At 47.0% G+C, this 24,336-nt stretch overlaps 1 protein-coding gene across 1 annotated transcript in view; it reads left to right on the top strand.

The window, feature by feature from the left end:
- LOC137641401 (amyloid protein-binding protein 2-like) overlaps positions 1–24,336 on the top strand; it is an 87,610-nt gene that overhangs the window by 21,430 nt on the left and 41,844 nt on the right. The window contains exon 2 of the mRNA XM_068373924.1: positions 19,748–19,861. Within this exon, the coding sequence (XP_068230025.1) occupies positions 19,748–19,861 (114 nt within the window). The remainder of the gene's footprint in view (positions 1–19,747; positions 19,862–24,336) is intronic.

The following is a 24,336-nucleotide window of genomic DNA, read 5'->3' as shown; positions in this document are numbered from 1 at the left end:
ATCCTCCTCCGCGTGACCCCCGTTCTCGCTGGGTTCCGCAGCTCATGCCTGCGGCAGGGACGCGTGCTTCCAGATTGCCGTCAGGATCGCCACCGCGCAAGCCAAGGTCTCTCTCACAGGACCAGAAAGAGTCGTCGGAGAGGTCTAAGCAACATTCTTCCCTTTCTTCTTTGCAGGTAGGCCCCGTTGCATCCACACCGAAGGGTCAGGCGATCCCCTTCCCTCCAGCGGGAATTACGGACACTGCGTCCGTATCTCGTCAGTCTTGGTTTGGTCCTTTGATGAGAGCGGTGGTGCAGGCTATGAAGCCAGCCGTCGCCGATCTGGGACTCAAGCCAAGGACAGTCTCGCCCCCGCTGAAGAGGAGAGGAGTGGACTTCGTGGTGACTTCTCCCAGGGAGAAGTTGGCTCCTAAGAGGTCTGTCAGGAAGGCTCCATCCGCTTCGCAGTCGTTTTCTCCTTCTCCTGTGGACAAGGCCTTTCCGTCCTCAGGAGAGTCTAGTGAGGCGGGGACCTCTCCCTCGGAACCAAGGGGAGAGACCCCTCCTCGAGGAGGAGAAGCGACTCGCGTGGAAGGTACCTTCCAGACCTCTTTGCTGGAGTCCTGCAGCCCGCCCAGGAGGGAACCCAGACTCAAAGACAATTCCGAAGTCGTCTTCGCGGAGTCGTCAGGAGCCAACCAGACCCCAGGAGAACATCCACGTGTCTCCCCAAGAAGAGCCTCTGGTGACGGGAGACTTAGCTGCCAGTCCACAGGGAGGAGAGCAGCATGAGTCTGAGCACGCCTTCTGGCAGGTCTTGAATCTGATGAGGCAGCTCAACAGGTTCAAGGACCTGGAGATCGCCCCTCGTGAAGGCAAAGACACGGTCCTGGACCAGGTCTATGGTACTCAGAAGCCCCCGAAGGCCAGCGCGGCTTTGCCCTGGTCCCAGGGGGTGAAGAGTGCCAGAGACAAGGTCGACGCTCAGCTCTCGGACCTCGCCTCCTCCAGCCGTTCCTCTGCCGGGAACAGACTCCTCCCACCTCCTCGTTTACTGCAGAGGAGGTATTTTGAGATCATGGGGGAGTCCAGCCTAGCTCTTCCCCTCCACCACTCGGTGGAAGAGCTTACAAGGGGAATTCCGCTTGAGAAGCTCTCCGCCCGGCAAGCGACATTCTCGGCGTCGGAGATCCTGAGGCAGGAGAAGGTTGCGAAGTGTGCCATGCAGGCCACTTCGTGGCTGGATGTCTGGCTGGGTTCTCTGAGCATCCTATTGCGCTCCGAGGACTTGTCTAAGGAGAGCAATAGGAAGGCCCTGGAGACCTTCCTCCTCTCGGGCACTCACTCCATCGAGTTCCTGGCCCACCAGGTTACCAACCTGTCGGTCAACTTGGTCTTGAAGCGTCGTGATGCGGTGACCGAGAAGTTCCACCCGAAGGTCCCCGCCGTGAATGTCTGCAGGCTCAGAGACTCCTCCATCCTTGGAGGAAGCTTGTTTGAGGCCAAGGACGTGGAACGCACAGCTGAGAGGTGGAGGAAGTCTAACCAAGACTCGCTCCTCCAGAGGGCCCTCGCATCTCGGCCCTGCAAGCCTCCAGCTCCGCAGCAACATCAACAACAGCCTCGCAGGATACCGAAGCAGGCTCCGGCAGCCAAGACGAAGGTGTCTAAGCCTCAGCCCTTTCCTGTCAAGGACAAGAGGGGCAGTAAGTCCTCCAGGGTAGGCAAAACTCCTAGAGGTAGCAGTCGTGGCCGTAAACGCTAGGAGTGGCAGCAACATGGGGCCGATTCTTGGAAGGTCTCCGTGATCGGCCAAGGTTATCGCGTCCCATTCACGACATCTCAACCTCCCCTGACAGCGAATCCAGTGTCGTTGAGCTCCTATGCCATGGGATCGGCAAAGAGGCTGGCCCTTCGGGCAGAAGTCGAGACCATGCTTAAGAAGGATGCTCTCCAGGAGGTTGTCGACGGCTCCCCAGGCTTCTTCAGTCGACTCTTTCTTGTAAAGAAGGCGTCTGGAGGCTGGAGACCCGTCATCGACCTCTCGGCTCAGAACAAGTTTGTCAAGCAAACTCCGTTCAGCATGGAGACAGCGGACACGGTTAGACTTGCAGTGAGACCACAAGACTTCATGTGCACACTGGATCTGAAGGACGCGTACTTCCAGATCCCAATCCATCCGTCTTCCAGGAAGTACTTGAGATTCAGCCTAGACAGCAAGACCTACCAGTTCAAGTTACTGTGCTTCGGTCTCTCCACAGCACCTCAGGTATTCACCAGAGTGTTTACCCTGATTTCGTCATGGGCGCACAGGAACGGCATCCGTCTCCTCCGATATCTGGACGACTGGCTGATCCTGGCAGACTCGGAGTCGACCCTTCTTCGGCACCGAGACAGGCTTCTGGGACTTTGCCAAGATCTAGGGATCATGGTAAATCTCGAGAAGTTCTCTCTGCAGCCGTCCCAGCGACTGGTTTATCTAGGCATGTTATTAGACACCAATTTCCACAAAGCCTTTCCATCAGACGACAGGATAGCAAGGCTGAGTAGGGTGGCAGAACCCTTCCTCAGGCGGGAAGAGCTTCCAGCCCAATCATGGTTGCGTCTTTTAGGTCACCTAGCCTCCCTGGCCCGTCTGGTCCCGAACGGCCGTCTCAGGATGAGATCCCTGCAATGGTGGCTCAAGTCCCGGTGGAGTCAGGGCTCCGATTCCCCGGACTCTCTGGTCCCGATAGGACCCACGGAACAGGCGGACCTGCGGTGGTGGCTGATGGACAAGAACCTACGAAAGGGAGTGGATCTTCTCGTCCTTCCCCCGGATTTGACGCTGTTTTCGGACGCGTCAAAAGAAGGGTGGGGGGCCCACATTCTGAGCCAGAGGATCTCGGGCCTTTGGTCAGAATCAGAAAAGTACCTGCACATCAACCTGCTAGAGATGAAGGCCGTATACAGTATCTGACTCTTCAACAGTGGTGGTGATGAGGGACAACACCACGGTAGTGGCTTATATCAACAAGCAGGGAGGTACTTTTTCACAACAGCTATCCCATCTTGCGGTAGAGATTCTGAGGTGGACCGAAGTCCACTCGATAACACTATCAGCTCGCTTCATTCCTGGCAAGAGGAATGTGCTCGCCAACAGTCTGAGCAGGGCTTCGCAGATAGTGAGTACCGAGTGGTTTTTGGATCCTCAGATAGCCAACAAAGTCCTGACTTTGTGGGGTTCCCCGATGGTGGACCTGTTCGCTACAGGTTTGAACTTCAAACTGCCACTGTACTGCTCCCCAGTCCCGGACCCCAAGGCACTCTAGCAAGATGCCTTCCAACAATGGTGGGACAACATCGACGTCTACGCCTTTCCACCGTTCTGTCTGATGAGAAGGGTGCTCAACAAGACCAGACAATCGGTCAATCTGTCAATGACCTTAATAGCTCTGCTATGGCATCACGCAGAGTGGTTCCCGGACATTCTGCAGCTCCTGACGGAACTCCCGAGAGAACTCCCCCTACGACACGAGCTACTCAAGCAACCACACTGCAACATCTACCACAAGGCCGTAGCTTCGCTTCGGCTTCATGCCTGGAGACTATCCAGCGTCTCCTCGTTGAGAGAGGCTTTTCGCAACAAGTTGCGGACAGGATGTCTCGACACCTGCGAAAGTCATCCGCAGGGGTCTGCCAAGCGAAGGGGAGAGTCTTCTGTGGTTGGTGTCATGGGAGGGGTATCTCTCCCCTAGATGCCACTATTCCAGCAATAGCGGACTTTCTCGTGTATTTGCGGGAGGAAATGCGCCTTTCAGTCTCGGCGGTGAAAGGCTATTGCTCAGCCTTAAGCTTAGCCTTCAGGTTGAAAGGAATAGACATTTCTTCCTCGCTGGAACTTTCTTTACTCATACGAAGCTACGAACTTACCTGCCCTCAGTCGGAAGAGAGAGCTCCTCCATGGAATGTGGTTCGCGTCCTCAGGGCTCTTAAGAGACCTCCGTTCGAACCATTACGCCAGGCCTCTGATCGGCACCTGACTTGGAAGACGGCGTTCCTGCTCGCTTTGGCTTCAGCCAAGCGGGTCAGTGAACTTCATGGTCTCTCATACGACGTCGCCCATTCAAGGGGATGGGGGGAGGTATCGTTCAGGTTCGTCCTTGAGTTTGTAGCTAAGACTCAGAACCGTTGAGTGCCGGACCCACGGTTCGACTCCTTCAGGGTCTCGAGTCTCTGTTCTGTAACAAGTGACCCAGACCATCTGTTACTATGCCCAGTGAGAAGTCTGAGGCGTTTTCTGAAGAGAACGGCTGCAGTCCGTCCTCGCGTGCAATCCCTGTTTGTGAGCTCGGGAAAGACGAAGAGGAGGGTCACCAAGAACACTATCTCTGCTTGGATCCGAAGGGTCATCCACCACTCCTTGAATCCAGACCCTCCTCCGTCACGTCGTCCCAGAGCACACGATGTCAGAGGCATCGCTACGTCTCTGGCTTTTAAGAGAAATTTCTCGGTGTCGCAGGTGCTACAAGCTGGGGTCTGGAAGCGTCAAACGACCTTCACAGCCCAATACCTGCAGGACGTGACCCACAGGAGCCTTGATACATTCTCGATCGGCCCTGTGGTGGCTGCACAACAGCTGGTCTAACCTCAGGCTCCTTATTGGACAAGTAGCAGAAGGTTGAGGGCATTGTTACCCGGTTTTAGTCTGCATGAATGAAAGAGTATGTCTGGCCCTTACTTCTTTCTTCATCCTCCCGTCTCTTGGGGAAAGCAGCATCCTGGGTTCTCTGCATAGCTGACCTCAAACCTCTGCAGGTAAACCATGCTTCCTTGTGTTCCTTGTACAGTGGTACCTCTACACACAAATTTAATTCGTTCCACAACCAACTTCGGATGTAGAAAATGTTCGGATGTAGAAACAAATTTTCCCATAAGAATACATGGTAATTCTTTTAATTCGTTCCTCAGCCTAAAAACCCATAATGAATCCTTAATAAATGGCTACACATAATTACACATAACAATAACATAACTGCATAATATGAAGAAGCATGTAAAAAAGATAATTATGAAGAAATAATAAATAAAAAATGTGTTTTATTGCCACTTTACCTTAGAGACAGGCCAATGCAGGTGTAGGATTTGCTACGCTAGGAGGAGACGGACGATCGGCGAGAAGGTAGACATGGTGTTAGCATGTTCTTTAAATAAATACTCTCTCTCTCTCTCTCTTCTCTCTCTCTCTCTCTCTCTCTCTCCTCTCTCTCTCTCTCTCTCTCTCCTCTCTCTCTCTCTCTCTCTTGTTCTTCTTCACTGTTATTGTTAGAGACGTCTATTATTTTTTTCTGAGAGAGAGAGAGAAATTAAACAAAAATGTGTTGTGTACATATGATTTTTAACAGCGTTAACGAGTTGAAAGATGGTTAAATGTAACTAAAAAAACCAATATCAGCGAATCTGAATTCCTTTATTAACTAAAACAAATGATTCAGTGAACCCTCGTTTATCGCGGTAGATAGGTTCCAGACCCGGCCGCGATAGGTGAAAATCCGCGAAGTAGTGACACCATATTTACCTATTTATTTAACATGTATATTCAGACTTTTAAAACCTTCCCTTGTACGTAGTACTGTTAACAAACTACCCTTTAATGTACAGAACACTTAATGCATGTACTAACGTACCCTAAACTAAAACAGGCACAAATATTAAAGGCGACTTTATATCATGCGTTTCCTAAACACGCCAAAAAGCACGATAAAAAATGGCAACCAATGTTTTGTTTACGTTTATCTCTGATTATAATGAAGAAACAAACGCATTTACACATCTGTATATAGGTTAGTTTTTGCATCGATTATATTGATTATTCAGTACAGTATGTTGATTTGGTTATTACTAATGTTTTACTTAATTTTTCTTAGGACTTCCAAATGAAATGTTTTTCTTTATGACGCCGCCTGAAACGACGGCGTCATAAAGTACGCTCAGTAAACAAACTAAGGAGTTGTTTTACATACGTAAATGTAAATTTTAAACAAAAAAAATAGCCCCATTTCATATAAAATAGATTACAAATATTTTACTTTATCATATTACAGTAGTCTGTATAATACTGTAAAGTTCAGTACAGTATGTTGTTGTTATAGTCGCGGCGATGAAATTTTCACGAAACAAAAACACGCCATTAGATTACAACAGCTGATTCATTCTCTCTCTCTCTCTCTCTCTCTTCTCTCTCTCTCTCTCTCTCCTCTCTCTCTCTCTCTCTCTCTCTCTCTCTCTCTCCTCTCTCTCTCTTCGTGTTATACAATACTTACATTTAGATGAAAAAACTAAAATTAGTTTTCTTAGTGTCAATTGAATACGAAACGAAAAAATTAGGCCGAGTCTACATCCATTTCAATCATAGCTAAAAATACGGCATCCTATTTCATCAGCAAACCACTATTTTTTGGGAAATATCCTTTTATTCTAGAAAATTGCCACTCTTTAAATAGTTAATTGCACATTAAGAAAGCGTGTACTTTTGTTTTTAAATTTCGGGTGTGTTTTAAAAATCGAGTATTGTTGACTTCTTTTTGTTTTACTTTTGGCTGTGATTAGATCAGCTGTCATCTAGCTGCCGCTCTTGAGTGTGTACGAATACACTAACAAAGTATCGTTTATACCATTTCTTAACTTATTCAAACTGTCTACAGTATACAGTTGATATTACATAAGCACCAATGTGTTATATAGCCTATCAATTTTTTTTGTTTATTACATTTAAACCCCCCCCTCTCTCTCTCTCTCTCTCTCTCTCTCTCTCTCTCTCTCTCTCTCTCTCTCTCTCTCTCTCTCTCTCTCTCTCTCTCTCTCTCTCTCTCTCTCTCTCTCTCTCCCCCTCTGTGGGCTACTTTTCACTACCTCCCCATTCCTTACCTCTCTCTATCTCTCTAACAAATGATATCTTTGTTGCTCCTCAAAGTTTCATTTATATTGAGAATCAATCATGATTCAATTTTCCTTACTTTCTCCAATCTCGCACCATCGGTCACATCGCGGTATTTTCGATATTTCCGGAAAATCCGCGATATATGTATATACTGTACATGGGTTATGAAAAAAATCCGCGAAGTGGTGAATCCGGGATGGTTGAACCGCGAAGTAGCGAGGGTTCACTGTACAAACACACTCGTGTGCGTATGCGCAAACACACACACACGCTCTAGGAGACACGATCGGCGAGGAGGTAGAGATGGTGACTGCGATAACATACCATAACTTACTTACGGAAATTTTAATCTAACTTAGCTTATTTTATTTTTTTTCATTTTTATATTTCATATTTTTTACATTTTTTTTTCTTTTGATTTTTTATTTTCATCACTTTCAGTGACGAGTTACGGTATGTTATCGCAGTCACCATCTCTACCTCCTCCCCGACCATCTCTCTTACTACGTAGCAATTCTTGCACCTGTGTGTGTGTTTGTGCATACGCACACGAGTGTGTTTGTATCAATATTTGTTTTAGTTAATAAAGGACTTGAGATTAGCTGTTATTACTTTCTTAGTTACATTTAATTGTTTTTCAACTCGATGACGATGTTAAAAATCATATGTACTCTAAATACATTTTTGTTTTATCTCTCTCTCTCTCTCTCGGAAAAAAAAATAATAGACGTATCTAACACTATAACAGCGAAGAAGAACGAGAGAGAGAGAGAGATATTTTATTTAAAGAACATGTTAATGCTATGTTTAGAGAGAAACAGAAAAAGTAGTCTTATTTAAAAGAGCTTGTTAATGCCATCATGGTTTTCTTTGCTTCACTTTTTTCTTTCTTTCTGTTCATCACGCTGGCCCTTCTCACAAATGATCGTTGCCAACAATCTCTTTGTCCTTTATCCCTATCAACAAAAGGCGTTCTATCTCTTCCAGGGTATTGCTAAGATGTGTTGTAATAATGGTGATCCCCTTCGATGGTTATTTGCTTTAATGGCTGCCTTCAGCTTGATGATCCTCGAGATCATAGGCCTATTCCGGCCATATTGTTTAGCCTTACGGTATTACTCACATGCACACTGCTCTAATGTTTTTCTATAATTTCTTGCTTCAATTCTAATGAAAGAATTGCCTTCTTCCTGTACTGAAACTTAGTTTCTTAGGCACCATGATTATAGGTAAAATCAAAAAGGAAATGTGAGAAAAGGAAGAAAAGAAGCACTGTTAATAACAGACCAAACAGAGGACAACCACACGATACACACAAGAATAGAGAACTGAGCACTCCACGCTCAATGGCGTAATGTTTACTTCGTGTGTCGAAATAAAATTCGGGTGTTGAGTCAAAAATTTGCTCGAATTTTACTTCGGATGTTGGAAAATTCAGATGTAGATACGTTCGTGTGTAGAGGTTCCACTGTATTAAGATAATACTGTCACGTCCCCTATACCCTTGACGAGGTGGTATTGGGAACGTCCTAGCCTAGAATTCCATCTAAAGGACTTCAGGTCAACTTCCTAGGACGAGTCACACTTCAACCCTCCACACACAAGCTTATGTAGGCCGCACGTTCCTTGCGGAGCAAGGAATTTGCGAGGTGCAGGGACTCTTTTTCTCGAAGTGCTGCTCACTCGGATTCTGAGTCCCCGGGTAAAGCGAAAGCCAGTAAGGCCGGGACTTTCTTCCCTACCTAAGGGGTAAGTCACCCCATGTAAATAGTGTGGTTTGTATTTCGGTTACGGAACATATGACAAATTCGGAGATAATTTGTATTTTTCCTAACCATACAAACCTTAGCTATTTACACATATTTGCCCGCCAGCCCTGTCCCCCAAGGCAAGTCCTACCTCTAAGCGAAGTGAAGCAGTTCACCGGTGTGTGAGGGGGGGAGGGGTAGCTAGCTACCACTCCCCTACCCCTTGCTAATTAGCGCTGGGGTAGTTAACCCTCGTTAAAATTCTAATGGCTCGTCATTGCAGCTACGCCGAAAGTAAAAACCCCATGTAAATAGCTAAGGTTTGTATGGTTAGGAAAAATACAAATTATCTCCGAATTTGTCATTTTTCAATATTAATCTTACCCGATGATCATGTAGCTGTCAACTCTGTTGCCCGACAGAAATCTAAGGTCGGGATACGCCAGCGATCGCTATACAGGTGGGGGTGTACACAACAGCGCCATCTGTCGAGTAGGTACTCAGGTACTTCTTGTCAACAAGAACTCAATTTTTCCTCTGTCGTGCCACCGGCAAGACCTACTTGGATACGCTATTGATTCTGGAGTTGTTTTTCACGATTTTGGTGATGTATTCGCTCTAGATTTTAGCCTTCGCTATTCAGGAACCTTTATAATTAGCTTATCAAGCTTTTTGATTAAATTTGGATTAATTATTAACGAACTTTGCTAGATTTTGGAATTCCCCCTTGACTATTTCTACAATTCAAGATGTCTGACCATTCTCAAGTCCCTAAGTACAGGCAGTGTAGCGTTAGGGCTTGTTCTAGGCGTCTTCCGAAGGCCTCCATAGATCCTCACACCGTTTGTTCCAATTGTAGGGGTAAATCCTGTCAATTGGAAGATCGATGTGAGGAATGCGCTGGGCTTTCGGAATTCGATTTTAACGAATTCCTTAAAAATGCACGTAGGCTAGAGAAGGATAGGATCAGGAGGAGTTCTTCTCGCTCTTCTGATTTTTCCTCTCCCCATGCCCCTCAACCTATTCCTTCCCCTGTAGTGGTGACTCCCGACCCTGCTACTAGTGCTCAACCCTCCATGGCGGACATGATGCGTGCCATTCAGGCTCTTGGTGACAGAGTGGAGTCATTAGCTAATGACCGGAATCAACTTTTGGCAGATGTCAAAGAGTTGAAAGCGCAAAGTGCAGTGGGAAGTGTAGTGAGTGCAAGTGAAGTGAAAAGTGTCAGTGTCAGTGTTGCGCATGAGGGTACATCTGTTCGTGCCAGTCGTCCTCCCAGTCCGGGACCTCTTGCAAGCTCCCAAGCCCAGGGGAGAAGCAACGTCGAAGGACCAAAGGGTTCGGCAGGCCTTGATCAGCGTACGGATGTACCCTCAGTGGTTGCGGACGTATCTGTCAGAGATCGTCCTATCCACAAACAGACGAATGAGCCCTATCATTCCTCGTCTGTGGAAGAAGTTTCGAGGAAGAAACGTTGGACCAAGGTCTCACGACCTCTCAAGCGTAAGGTCCCTTCCGAGCGAGTCCAACGGCCCAGGTGTAGCCACTGGGTCAGTTCGGACTCGCCGCAGTCTTCCGAAGACTGCACACCTCCCAAGAGAGGTAGAGTGGTTCCGCAGCAGGCAACTACTCCGTCTGTTGCCGCACCAACCACGGTAGATCCTAAGTGGTCCATGCTGCAGACTATGCAGTCTCAGCTTGCTTCCTTTATGCAGGAGTATCGTGCTGAGAAGGTTGACACTGCACCAGTTAACCTACAACCTGCCACGGTTGTGCGCTCAGCAGATACTGCGGCTGCCTGCTCCCACACTCCACCTGTGAGAGCTCCACCATCGATGCGCAGTCCACCCTGCCAGACGCATGTTCATGCTGCACCCTCCGTTGACATGCGTGAGCTACCGCATCAGCAGTGGGAAGGTGCTGTCGAGCTGCCGTGTTTTGACACAATGCGGCATGCTCCGCAACCCATGCGGCATGCTCCGCAACCCACGGCAGTCCCTCCCACGCACCAGCACTCTGCTTTTGTTGTTGCCAGCTCGCAGACTGACCAGCAGCGGCATGATGTTGGATCCGCAGCAGCTACGCATGCACCCGTGCTGCCGGATTCAGCCGTTCAGCTTTCTGCTCCACCTTTGCCACTTCCTCCTCAGCTTTCGGATGATGGAGTATCCGATGACGAAGCTGCGCATTTGGACGATCCGCACTCCGACTTAGAAGAACCCAAGTCTACGCCTCCCTCCTTAGACTTTCGGAAAGTCCTTGCCTTGTTCAGGGACTTGTATCCGGAACAGTTTGTGTCTGCAACCCCTCGCTCTCCTCCCTCCGAGTTTGCTCTGGGCATGCAGTCAGCAGCTCCTGCCTTCACCAAACTTGTACTCGCACGCTCATCCAAGAGAGCTTTGAGGGTTATGGGAGAGTGGTTGCAGTCCAAGAAGCAACTGGGAAAGACTGCTTTCATCTTTCCGCCTACCAAGCTTGCTTCCAAATCTAGCGTCTGGTATGCCACGGGAGAGGAACCCGGCTTGGGAGTTCCTGCCTCTGCCCAGGGCGACTTCTCAAGTCTGGTTGACTCTCCCCGCAGGCTGGCTATGAGACGATCTAAGATTTGCTGGTCCTTTTCTGACATGGATCATCTGTTGAAGGGAGTCTTTCGTGCTTTTGAGATCTTCAACTTCCTCGATTGGTGTTTGGGAGCGTTAAGCAGAAAGACTTCCCCTTCGGATAAGGACTCTGCCATGCTTATCATGTCTAGCATGGACAAAGCCATTCGGGATGGGTCTGGTGAGCTTGCGGCTTCGTACGTGTCGGGAGTGCTTAAGAAGAGAGAACATCTTTGCTCCTTCCCAGAAGTCGGAGTTGTTGTTTGCTCCGCTCTCCAAGTGTCTCTTTCCGGAAGAGCTGATCAAGGGGATGGCTGCCTCGTTGATCCAGAAGGATACCCATGACCTGGTGGCGTCCTCCGCACGTAAGGCTAAAGCTTTACCTTCCGTGCCTAGACCTAGGATGGACACACCAACGTCTAGGTTCATCCCGCCCTTTCGTGGCAGAACCTCCAGCAGAGGAGGTACCCGTGCCGACAGTCACCGTGGCAAATCGAAGAAGGGTTCCAAGTCCTCAAAAGGCAGAATCTGACTGCCTACCTCTCCAGACAGCAGTGGGAGCCAGGCTCAAGAACTTCTGGCAAGCTTGGGAGAGCAGAGGTGCAGACGCTCAGTCTGTGAAGTTGCTAAGGGAGGGGTACAGAATTCCGTTCTGCCGCAGTCCCCCTCTAGCAACGTCTCCCATCAACCTCTCTCCCAACTACAAGGAGAAGGACAAGACGCTAGCGTTGCAACAAGAGGTGTCGCTCTTGCTACAAAAGGGAGCGGTAGTCATAGTCCGGGACCATCAATCCCCGGGCTTCTTCAACCGTCTCTTCCTGGTAGCGAAGAAGACAGGAGGTTGGAGACCGGTGCTGGACGTCAGTGCTCTCAATGCTTTTGTCACCAAGCAGACGTTCACAATGGAGACGACGAAGTCGGTCCTAGCAGCGGTCAGGAAGGAAGACTGGATGGTCTCGTTAGACCTGAAAGACGCGTACTTTCATGTCCCCGTCCATCCAGACTCCCAACCTTTCCTAAGGTTCGTCTTTGGAAAGGTCGTGTACCAGTTCCAAGCCCTGTGCTTTGGCCTAAGCACGGCACCTCTTGTGTTTACCAAACTGATGAGGAATATTGCCAAATTCCTTCACTTGGCAGACATCAGAGCCTCCCTCTATTTGGACGACTGGCTTTTAAGAGCTCCGTCAAGTCGTCGCTGTCTGGAGAATCTCAGATGGACTATGGATCTGACCAAGGAATTGGGTCTCCTGGTCAATATAGAGAAGTCCCAACTCGTCCCATCCCAAACCATTGTCTATCTAGGTATGGAGATTCAGAGTCGAGCTTTTCGGGCTTTTCCGTCGGCCCCAAGGATCAGTCAAGCCCTAGAATGCATCCAGAGCATGCTGAGAAGGAACCGATGTTCAGTCAGGCAGTGGATGAGTCTAACAGGGACACTTTCATCGCTGGCCCAGTTCATCGAGTTAGGGAGACTCCACCTCCGCCCCCTTCAGTATCATCTAGCTGCTCACTGGAGAAAGGACATGACGCTAGAGGCGGTCTCAGTGCCTATTTCCGAAGAGATGAGGTCTACACTGACGTGGTGGAAGAACAGCATTCTTCTCAAGGAAGGTCTACCATTGGCTGTTCAGACCCCCGACCACCGTCTCTTCTCGGACGCATCGGACACGGGCTGGGGTGCGACACTGGACGGACAGGAATGCTCGGGCACGTGGAATCAGGAGCAAAGAACACTTCACATCAACTGCAAGGAGCTTTTGGCAGTTCATCTGGCCTTGATAAACTTCAAGTCCCTCCATCTAAGCAAGGTGGTGGAGGTGAACTCCGACAACACCACAGCCTTGGCGTATATCTCCAAGCAAGGAGGGACTCATTCGAGGAAGTTGTTAGAGATCGCAAGGGACCTCCGCATTTGGTCAAAAGATCGAAAGATTTCGCTGGTAACGAGGTTCATTCAGGGCGACATGAATGTCATGGCAGATCGCCTCAGCCGGAAGGGTCAGGTCATCCCCACAGAGTGGACCCTTCACAAGAATGTTTGCAGCAGACTATGGGCCCTGTGGGGTCAGCCCACCATAGATCTATTCGCTACCTCGATGACCAAGAGGCTCCCGATGTATTGTTCTCCGATTCCAGACCCAGCAGCAGTTCACGTGGATGCCTTTCTTCTGGATTGGTCCCATCTAGACCTGTATGCGTTCCCTCCGTTCAAGATTGTCAACAGGGTACTACAGAAGTTCGCCTCTCACGAAGGGACACGGTTGACGTTGGTTGCTCCCCTCTGGCCCGCGAGAGAATGGTTCACCGAGGTACTGCAATGGCTAGTGGACGTTCCCAGGACTCTTCCTCTAAGAGTGGACCTTCTGCGTCAGCCGCACGTAAAGAAGGTACACCCAAGCCTCCACGCTCTTCGTCTGACTGCCTTCAGACTATCGAAAGACTCTCAAGAGCTAGAGGCTTTTCGAAGGAGGCAGCCAGAGCGATTGCCAGAGCAAGGAGGACATCCACTCTCAAAGTCTATCAGTCAAAATGGGAAGTCTTCCGAAGCTGGTGCAAGGCGAATGCAGTTTCCTCAACCAGTACCTCTGTAACGCAGATAGCTGACTTCCTTTTACATCTAAGGAATGTAAGATCCCTATCAGCTCCTACGATCAAAGGTTACAGAAGCATGTTGGCAGCGGTCTTCCGCCACAGAGGCTTAGATCTTTCCACCAACAAAGATCTACAGGACCTCCTTAAGTCTTTTGAGACCTCAAAGGAGCGTCGGTTGACCACACCAGGCTGGAACCTAGACGTGATTTTAAGGTTCCTGATGTCAGCAAGGTTCGAACCGCTTCAATCAGCCTCTTTTAAGGATCTCACATTAAAGACTCTTTTCCTCGTTTGCTTAGCAACAGCTAAAAGAGTCAGTGAGATTCACGCCTTCAGCAGGAACATAGGTTTTACATCTGAAACGGCTACATGTTCCTTGCAGCTTGGTTTTTTAGCTAAAAACGAGCTTCCTTCTCGTCCTTGGCCCAAGTCGTTCGAGATCCCAAGCCTGTCCAACTTGGTGGGGAACGAACTAGAGAGAGTACTTTGCCCAGTAAGAGCTCTTAAGTACTATTTAAGACGTACAAAGCCATTACGAGGACAATTAGAAGCTTTATGGTGTTCTATCAAGAAACCTGCTTTACCGATGTCTAAGAACGCAGTTTCTTATTACATCAGGCTTTTGATTAGAGAGGCCCATTCTCATCTGAAGGAAGAAGACCTTGCTTTGCTGAAGGTAAGGACACATGAAGTTAGAGCTGTCGCTACTTCAGTGGCCTTCAAACAGAACCGTTCTCTGCAGAGTGTTATGGATGCAACCTATTGGAGAAGCAAGTCAGTGTTCGCATCATTTTACCTCAAAGATGTCCAGTCTCTTTACGAGAACTGCTACACCCTGGGACCATTCGTAGCAGCGAGTGCAGTAGTAGGTGAGGGCTCAACCACTACATTCCCATAATCCCATAACCTTTTTTAATCTTTCTCTTGAAATGCTTTTTATTGTTGTTTTTTTGGGTTGTACGGAAGGCTAAGAAGCCTTCCGCATCCTGGTTGATTTGGCGGGTGGTCAAATTCTTTCTTGAGAAGCGCCTAGATTAGAGGTTGTGATGAGGTCCTTTAGTATGGGTTGCAGCCCTTCATACTTCAGCACCTAGGAGTCGCTCAGCATCCTAAGAGGATCGCTAGGCTCAGTAAGGAAGACGTACTTAAAAAGGCAGAGTAATGGTTCAAGTCGACTTCCTTACCAGGTACTTATTTATTTTATGTTTGTTATTTTGAATAACTGCTAAAATGAAATACGGGATACTTAGCTTCTAATGTTAACATGTATGCTGGTCTCCACCCACCCCCCTGGGTGTGAATCAGCCACATGATCATCGGGTAAGATTAATATTGAAAAATGTTATTTTCCTTAGTAAAATAAATTTTTGAATATACTTACCCGATGATCATGAATTTAAGGACCCTCCCTTCCTCCCCATAGAGAACCAGTGGACCGAGGAGAAAATTGAGTTCTTGTTGACAAGAAGTACCTGAGTACCTACTCGACAGATGGCGCTGTTGTGTACACCCCCACCTGTATAGCGATCGCTGGCGTATCCCGACCTTAGATTTCTGTCGGGCAACAGAGTTGACAGCTACATGATCATCGGGTAAGTATATTCAAAAATTTATTTTACTAAGGAAAATAACATTTTAGCGCGCCCATCGGGAAAAGGGGAACAGGCTTCTGCAGAGGGGTTCAGGATCCCAAAACTACCTTTTTTAAGGTAGATCCACCTAGTATGGTAACTCCTTGTAGGGAACCTTCGGTCCCTTTCTCCTCAGGGGATCTGTCTGACAGTGTATCGGTCAGTCAGCAGCCATGGTTCACTGCTTTAGTCAGAGCTGTGGCACAGGCCTTCAATCTGGCCCTGTCTGGCCGCTCGTCCGAGCAGCTATAGCTCTGGACTTTCGACACGGAACCATGGCTTCTTCCACTCCACTGAAGAGGAAAAGAGCAGTTTCTGATGCGGTCACTTCCTCGAGGGTTAAACTGACTTCGATCAGGCCATCAAGGCTAGTCTCTCCTGTATCTCCCCAGGGATACTCTCCCACCTCACCTTTACCAAGGGAGTCGCGTGAGGAAAGGACCTCCTCCCTTCCACCGTCTGAGGAAGCCTCCCCTCAGGCTGAGAGTTCCCTACCGTCATCAGAGATCAGAAAGGACACAACATCTAGGCCTTCGATGTTGGAGTCCTACCACCTTCCTTGGAAGGAGTCCAAAGACTCCCAAGACTTTGCCAAAGTCCTCCACTAGGACTACTAAGAAAGAGGCAGCCAGCCACTCGAGGGATGTCCGCGATCCACCCCAGGAAGAGCTCTCGTGGATAGAAAATGGAGACTTTGGCGCAAGTCTGACGTCGGATAGAGAGCAAAAAGAGTCAGAACATGCATTCTGGCAGGTTCTGACTCTTATAAGGGTTCTCAACAGGTTTACTGACCCAGAAATACTCCCTCCGGAGGGCAAGGACACGGTCTTAGACCGTGTCTTTGGCACCCAGAAACCCTGCCCTGGTCTCAAGGGTTGAAGGGTGCCAAGGCTAAGATTGCCCTACAGCTCTTCAATTATGTCTCCTCCAGCTATTCCGGCTCTACCAACAAGCTCCTCCCACCTCCTCGTGTACAACAGAGGAGTTACTTTGAGATCCTGGGTGAGTCCAGTCCAGCTCTTCCTCTCCACCGTGCTCTGGAAGAGCTCACTAAGGGGATCTCTCTAGAGAGACACTCCAGCCGGCAGGTCTCTTTCTCAGCGACCGAGGTCCTTAATCAGGAAAAAGTCACAAACTATGCTATGCAGGCTACTTTGTGGCTGGATATCTGGTTAGGGACCTTGGAAATCCTAGTACGAACCAAGGATTTCTCCAAGGAACGTACCAAGAAGGCAATGGAGACTTTCCGTCTTTCAGGCACTCGCATGATTTAGTTTCTTGCCCATTAAGTTTCAAACTTGTGGGCAAATACCATCTTGAAACATTGAGACGCGGTGTCTGAGAGATTCCACCAACAATCCCCAACGTCGAGATAGCTAGACGCAGATATTCCTCTCAGGACTCCCTCTTCCATAGGGCTTTGACATCCAACCCCCATAAACCTCCAGTTCCTCAGCAGTCCCGTCCAACCAAGACAGCAGCGAACACAATGGTGTCTAAAAAGCCTGTGGGAAAAATCCTAAAGGGAGCAGCCGAGGCTGCAAACACTAGGATAGGCACTCCCCCTGCTTGTGCACCAGTGGGGGGGATGCCTACAAAGTTGCTCGGACAGGTGGAAGCAACTTGTGGCCGAACCCTGGACAATCTCCGTGATTCGTCTAGGATATCGTGTCCCATTCACATCTCTCCCTCCCCTGACCAGGAATCCAGTGCCAATAGACTCCTTTGCCATGAGATCAGCAAAGGGGCCGGGCCTTCGGGCAGATGTCCAGACCCTATTGAAGAAGGGCGCTCTTCAGGAGGTCTTCAATGGGTCCCTAGGCTTCTTCAGTCGAATCTTTCTTGTAAGAAAGGCGTCTGGAGGCTGGAGACCAGTTATCGACCTCTCGGCTCTGAACAAGCTTGTCAAGCAAACTCCATTCAGCATGGAGACAAGAGGACACGGTCAGACTAGCGGTAAGACCACAGGACTTCATGTGTACAGTGGACCTAAAGGACGCGTACTTCCAGATCCCAGTCCATCCGTCTTCAAGGAAATACTTGAGATTCAGCCTAGACAACAGGAAATACCAGTTTAAGGTGCTGTTCTTCGGTCTTTCCACAGCACCTCAAGTTTTCACCAGAGTGTTTGCCCTAATGTCATCTTGGGCACACAGGATTGGCATCAGTCTCCTCCGCTATCTGGATGACTGGCTAATCCCTGCAGACTCGGTGTCAACCCTTCTTCAACACCGAGACAAACTTCTGAGACTTTGCCAAGATCTGGGGATCATGGTAAATCTCGAGAAGTCATCCCTGCTTCCTACGCAGGGACTAGTATACCTAGGTATGATAATAGACACCAATCTCCACAAAGCCTTCCCATCAGATGACAATAGGAAAGACCAAGAGGAGGGTCACCAAGAACACCATATCAGCATGGATTCTTGGTCATGACCTTGCACTGAATTCAGACCCTCCTCCTTCACGTCACCCCAGAGCTCATGATGTCAGGCGTAGCTACGTCCCTAGCATTCAAGAGAAATTTCCCAGTAACACAGGTTTTTCAAGCTGGGGTGTGGAAACGTCAAACTAAGTTCACATCCCACTACCTGCAAGACGTGACCCACAGGAGACTCGATACGTTTTCTATCGGTCCTGTGGTGGCTGCACAACAGCTGGTTTAAGACCTCAAGCTCCTTATTAGACAAGCAGCAGAAGGTTGAGGGCATTGTTACCCGGTTTCAGTCTGCGTGAATGAAAAGGTTTGACTGGCTCTTATTCTTTTGTTCATCCTCCCGTCTCTTGGGGAAAGCAGCATCCTGGGTTCTCTGCCCAAGCTGACCTCAAACCACTGCAGGTAAACCATGCTTCCTTGTGTACCTAGTATTATAACTAATACTGTTGCGTGCGTCCCCATACCCTAGCGAGGTGGTATTGGGAAAGTCTTGGTTACAACATTTTTTCCTTCCGGAGACTAAGGAATAACTTTACCTGGAAGGTCACACTTCTATATATCTCAACACAAAGCTTGCGTAGGTCGCGGACCTTGCGTAGCAAGATTTTGGCGTGGTGCAGGGACTCCTTATTGTTGAGTACTGACATGCTCAGATGAGGAGCCCCCGGGTAAAGCCAAAAGCCAGATTGGCAGGGACATCCATCCTTCCTTATGGGCGAGTCACCCCTTAATAAATAGCGTGGTTTGTATTCCAGTTAGAAAACAAATGACAAATTCGTAGGTAATTTGTATTTTTCCTAACAATACAAATCTTAGCTATTTATACAAACTTACCCGCCAGCCCTATCCCCCTTGAAGTCATAACTCCAAGCAAAGTGAGCTAAATCACAGGTGTGTGAGTGGGAGAGGTAGCAAGCTACCTCCCCCTATCCCCCCCGCTAACTAGCGGTGTGGGTAGTTAACCCTCGCTAAACTTTAATGGCTCATCATTCCAGCTATGCCGAAAGTAATACCCGTATTAAATAGCTAAGGTTTGTATCGTTAGGAAAAATACAAATTACCTACGAATGTCATGTTTTTTACTTATTCCAGTAATTTTTAATTTATCGCACACACATTCTTATCTTTAAGAAGAATTTATAGCATAAAAGTCAATACTATTGTTGATATTTATACAGGTAATTGCAATTATACAGAATATTCCATAAATGAGGAACAGTGAATATTTTGTCTCAGCCTGCTGAAACTTGTCATCCTTACACAGTGTGAAGAATCTTCATTTCCCTATTTTTCTCATGTACTCAACTTATTTGTGTCCGGACCAGTCATGAGTCTCTCTGAGCTTTACTTCCCATTTATGTTTCTATCTTTTTATCGCAAGTTTTATATCTGTATGTAACTATGCTGTATCTGGTAGTCATTGCTGCAATACAGTATTGGTGTATTTTTGCAAACACTTTTCCTATACTACTCTGACACTCATTAAAGGCATCGTTCATAAATCCTGAAGCAAGGTTAGAGTTTGTAAAATGATGTTTAGCAAATTTATCATGCTTTGAAAGTCATTCAAGAGGAATGTCTGTTAATAGATTGTTCTTATCTTTGTTTTATTGATATTTCATTTATTTTATATAGAATTACTATTTCCAAAATCTTATTAAAGGCATCGTTCATAAATCCTGAAGCAAGGTTAGAGTTTGTAAAATGATGTTTAGTAGTTTTATCATGCTTTGAAAATCATTTGCAAGGAAAGTCTGTTAATAGATTTTCTAATCTTTGTATTTGTAGATATTTCATTTATTTTATGCATTTTGTATTCAATTTTCTTATTTTCCACAGTTATATGACTGTGGGTGTCTGTCGCAGCTTGGGGAAGAGCTCAGCGATCTTGATGTTCTCGCCCGCATGCTCAAAGTGGTGGACAAGAGACATCTCTTACATCACTGCTTTCAGGTCAGTTGGTTAATTGTTGATTCTGTATTTCTATTATTATTGTTGTTATGATTAAGACTATCTCAAGTAGAACAGACCATGTGAGAGAGATAGAAAGAAAGAAAGATCATTTCCCTTATAATACCAAGCAGGGAAAAGCTTGCTTAAAATGTTCAAAATGTTTAGGTTGCTGAGAAAAATCAGACAAACAGTGAAAACAAAAGTAGAATTAGATCTACGGGTAGAATAAAAATGCATGCAATATCATTAGCTTTTGATAATTAAATACTCATGATCACTTCAAAGTTCTTGGATACCAGAAAGTGATGATTTTTTTAGCCTAAATCATGATTTTTTTTTTCTTTCAAAATGTTGTTAAACAATTTTTGTTTCATATCATAGTGGTATAACCTCTTTCAAAACCTACCAATTGCAACTATTTTGTGGTGACATCTGATTAAGCCTTAGAAATCTTAGTTGATGGTAAATCTGTTTCCATATCTTTTGGCAGGTAAGTACTTTGGAAGAGAGCTTAATGCCTTTAGTCTTGAAGGTAAACTTTGTTTACAATCACATACCTAGGATATCAACATGCATAAGTGTCATGAGATCTTAGTTTGCTCCTACATGAATGCAAACTCTCTTCTTTTAATAGTTTAGAATGAGGTGTCAGTACGGTGGTTTATGGCCATTTACAGGGAATCCCTGCCTCCTGCCAGCACGCTGACTAGCCACTTTTAACTTCAGTCACTGAGTAATACGGACATACTCTCGGTGCTAACAAAGCTTGGCTGTCATTCTTATTGAATTCTTTTATCTTCTGAGTACTTGTGCTTGACTGATCATGGAGAATCCATGTGTAGGCATGCAGGCCTGCCCAGGTATCCATTGCCACAAATACAGAAGATTCATGAGCTGGACTGAGATGGATCCCCATTCTTTGTAGAGCTTTTTGCTGGGGGCATGACTGCATGCTGTCATCCTGCTGTGATGTGTGTAGGGTGTGGCCGCCTTTGCAGTGGTCAGAGTACAGCAGGAGTAAAAAGTCCAATTGGGATTCTTTGCCTTTTAGTTCTTCCTTGAAATTGAAGAAATCCACTGGTTCTTCCTTCTTGCCCTTCAGTACTCAAGTATGTATTTGCTCCTTTGTTTTCCTCAGTCAGAAATCCGACCTATCCTTGGGGCAAGTTGCAGGTAAGTTGTACCAACAGAGAAGCTGCTGCAAGCTGAACTACTGCTAGGACTCCATATGTCTTATGTTTCTGTGCCTCCTCCTTTCACCCGTACAGAAGCAGCTCCTGACGTGACCTCCTCCATAAAGGCCCAGCCCTCTGAAGGTGTATTTGATCGTTGACCCTCGCCTTCTGTAGCCTTGTCACCTTCAGCAAGGAAATCTTTGACTAAGCTCCTGAGGTTAGGAAATAACTTTGTATCCTCTCATCCCAACCCGATTCTGTTAGCCTCTTCCGCTGAGGTCACCCATCTCCCTAAGATGAAGAAGTGAGAACTTCTACTGTGTGTCCAGCCCGCTCCAGTTTCCCTTTCACGTGAACGTGACACGGGTGGAACTATGTCCCTTAGTAAGACATTTTCCTTTGCTCTAGCTTCAGACACCCGTCGTCCCCTTCCTTCGTGACACTCAAAAACTTTGGGGACTTCTGGGTGCAGAAGACAAGATAGATCTTCCAACCACCATGCCCAGATAGACTACGCTAAATCTTCATGCTCACACTTACCTGAATGCGTAAGATCTTTGTAAGGATTCTCCATGCACATCAGTACCTTTGGACACACGATCCCCACAAGATAACCTTACGCACTAGATATTCATACTTTTAATATAATCAAGCTAAAACCCTTCGTGCTGGTTCCTCATGCGCCAGATCACTGTACACTAGATCTCCACAAGCCAGAAATCTACGTACTTGGTCTGCACACACTACAGTATATCCCTATGTACTGGATTCCTATGCACCAAATCTCCTTGTACCAGAACCCCACACATTAGAATCCTACATATGGGATTCCTGCGCATTGGTTCCCCACTTACTAGAATCCCACACACCAGGTCTCCATGTATAAACAGGTCATCACACATTTACACGCCTTTAGATAGTTCACATTCACTCTATCCAGCTTCTAGGTCTTACCAAACAAGAGTCCACTAAGTTATGGGCTCATTCCCCCAATTTTAGGCCATCCCACTCAAGGGCTTCTCGTGACTGGTCCTCATACGATCATCCTACACAAGAACATTCAACAGTGAGAACCTCCTATAGTCACTGAGGACGAAACAGGTTTCATTGTCTGACCCTTCGCTACCCCTCAAGTGACAGGGAGATCAAATTCAAACAGCATTCCAACGTTCTACTTAAGAGGCGCCCGTCTCCTTAATACCATCACCGCCAAGGAAGAAATCCTTGTCCTCTCAGTCCGAAGAAACAAGTACTGTACTTCAGAAGGTCTCCTCATGCCCACCATAAGACCTCCAAACCTCTTCAGACAGACAGCACAAGGATCATCCCGGCATTATCCCGTGAGCCCTTCAGTATTACAGGCCGTTGCTTTGTCATCCAAGACTCATGGCAGAACAAACCTAAAGCTAAGGAGGAAGTAAGCTACAGGTATTTAGCAACTGCTTTAACTTTTCAGGATATCGTCTAGCTTTAGTTTTAGGACCAGAGAGGAAACAGGGAAGCCTTGAGACTACCCATCAGATCAAATGAAATCCTCTCCTCTCTTAAGGGAGAAGGAGTCAAAGGATGCAATAGACCCATCAGCTCCTGGTTCAGATTCAGGACCTCAAACTGAGGGACTGTAGCAGCTAGATTTGCCATGCAAATCAGACAACTTGAAGTATTGGCACTCCATATTTCCTCTATTCAACACAGCTGGAGTGATGAGACGGTGGATAAGTGGAAAAAGACTTGTCAGGCCTTCTTCCTCTGATCTGTCACCTTCAAGGGCATAGAAGCATCTAAATCATCTTTGAAAGCGACAACCTCAACACTTCTGAAGTCAGCCTAAAAGAAATTGACTTGAACTTCAATAGCTAGGTTTGCTCCTACTTCTACTTCCTTTCAAAAAACCTCTAAAATAGCTTGGCCTTTTCCTTCTTGCTCTGGCCAGGCCAGAAGAAGAAGGGGCATGAGAGGAACCAGAGGATACTAAGGCTGGTATTCCCTTCCTGCAACTGCAATAATTTGGGAGATCCCTGTCAAGCCAGTGGGCAAGGTGGCAGTATTACAGGGTCAAGGATTGGACAGTAGAGGTCTTTTGGAGCAAATATTCTATCATCATCCATTCATTGGCTCTCATCATCCCCTCACTCAGATTCCCTTCTGGCATAAGTGAGAAAACTGTTGGACAAGAGCGCATTGCAGATCATATGGGATGGCTCTTCAGGCTTTTACAGTCCTCTGTTCCTCTTGGAGAAATCAACTGGAGGCTAGAGACCTGTCATTGACACCACCTTAAGCATGTTTATGTTGCAAACCCTGATTAAGTATGGAGACGGTGAGCACCATGCAAGATGACATTAGGAGGAACATCTAAAGGATTTTTCCAAACATGAAAGATGCCTACTTTCAGATACTAATCCATTAATCGTCCAAAAAGTGGTTCCACTTCATCTTTTGTGGGGAAAGGTATCAAAATCATGTCCTTCGGATTTTCTACTACCCCCAAACTGTTCACTCGCATGTTCACTTTCGTCTTGGCTTGGGCACATGCCAACATCATACATCTCTTAAGAAACCTAGATGATTCCCTGATTGTGTCCTCCTCTTGTAGACAGCTTCTTCAACATCTGGACAAGCTTCTCTTCTTTTGCCAAAAGCTGGGGATTTTGGTAAATCGAGAAAAGTTCAGTTTCATGCCCAAGCAGAGGACGGAATACTTGGAAATACTGATAGATACAACAGCAGTGAGTCTCCGTCAAACAATCACATCGGAAGACTCAGAAAATCTCCCGAAGTACCATCTCCTTTTGAGAAATGATAAGGAGAGCACATCATCCATCAGTTGGGTCCCAAAAGAACCTACTCAAGTGTGGGCTTATGAAGTCGGAGGAATTGCTTCAACATAGTCTTCAGGAGGAACCTCAATTTGTAAATGGTGCAAGTACTGAAGGTAAAAGTATGGAAGTACCAGACAACCTTCAGAACGCACTACTTGAGGAAATATACCCACAAGTCTTTTGACACACAAATACACACACATATCCTGTAAAACTGAAAAGGGTATAGATTCATTTATACATAAATATACCAAGGCACTTCCCTCAATTTTGGGGGGTAGCCGACATCAACAAATGAAACAAAACAAAAAGGGGACCTCTACTCTCTACGTTCCTCCCAGCCTAACAAGGGACTCAACCGAGTTCAGCTGGTACTGGTAGAGTGCCACAGCCCACCCTCCCCCGTTATCCACCACAGATGAAGCTTCATAATGTTGAATCCCCTACTGCTGCTACCTCCGCGGTGATCTAAGGCACC

Source organism: Palaemon carinicauda, chromosome 5 (assembly GCF_036898095.1).
Source record: "Palaemon carinicauda isolate YSFRI2023 chromosome 5, ASM3689809v2, whole genome shotgun sequence".
In the NCBI taxonomy this organism is placed as follows: Eukaryota; Metazoa; Arthropoda; class Malacostraca; order Decapoda; family Palaemonidae; genus Palaemon; species Palaemon carinicauda.
This window is presented reverse-complemented; position numbering and strand designations above follow the sequence as displayed.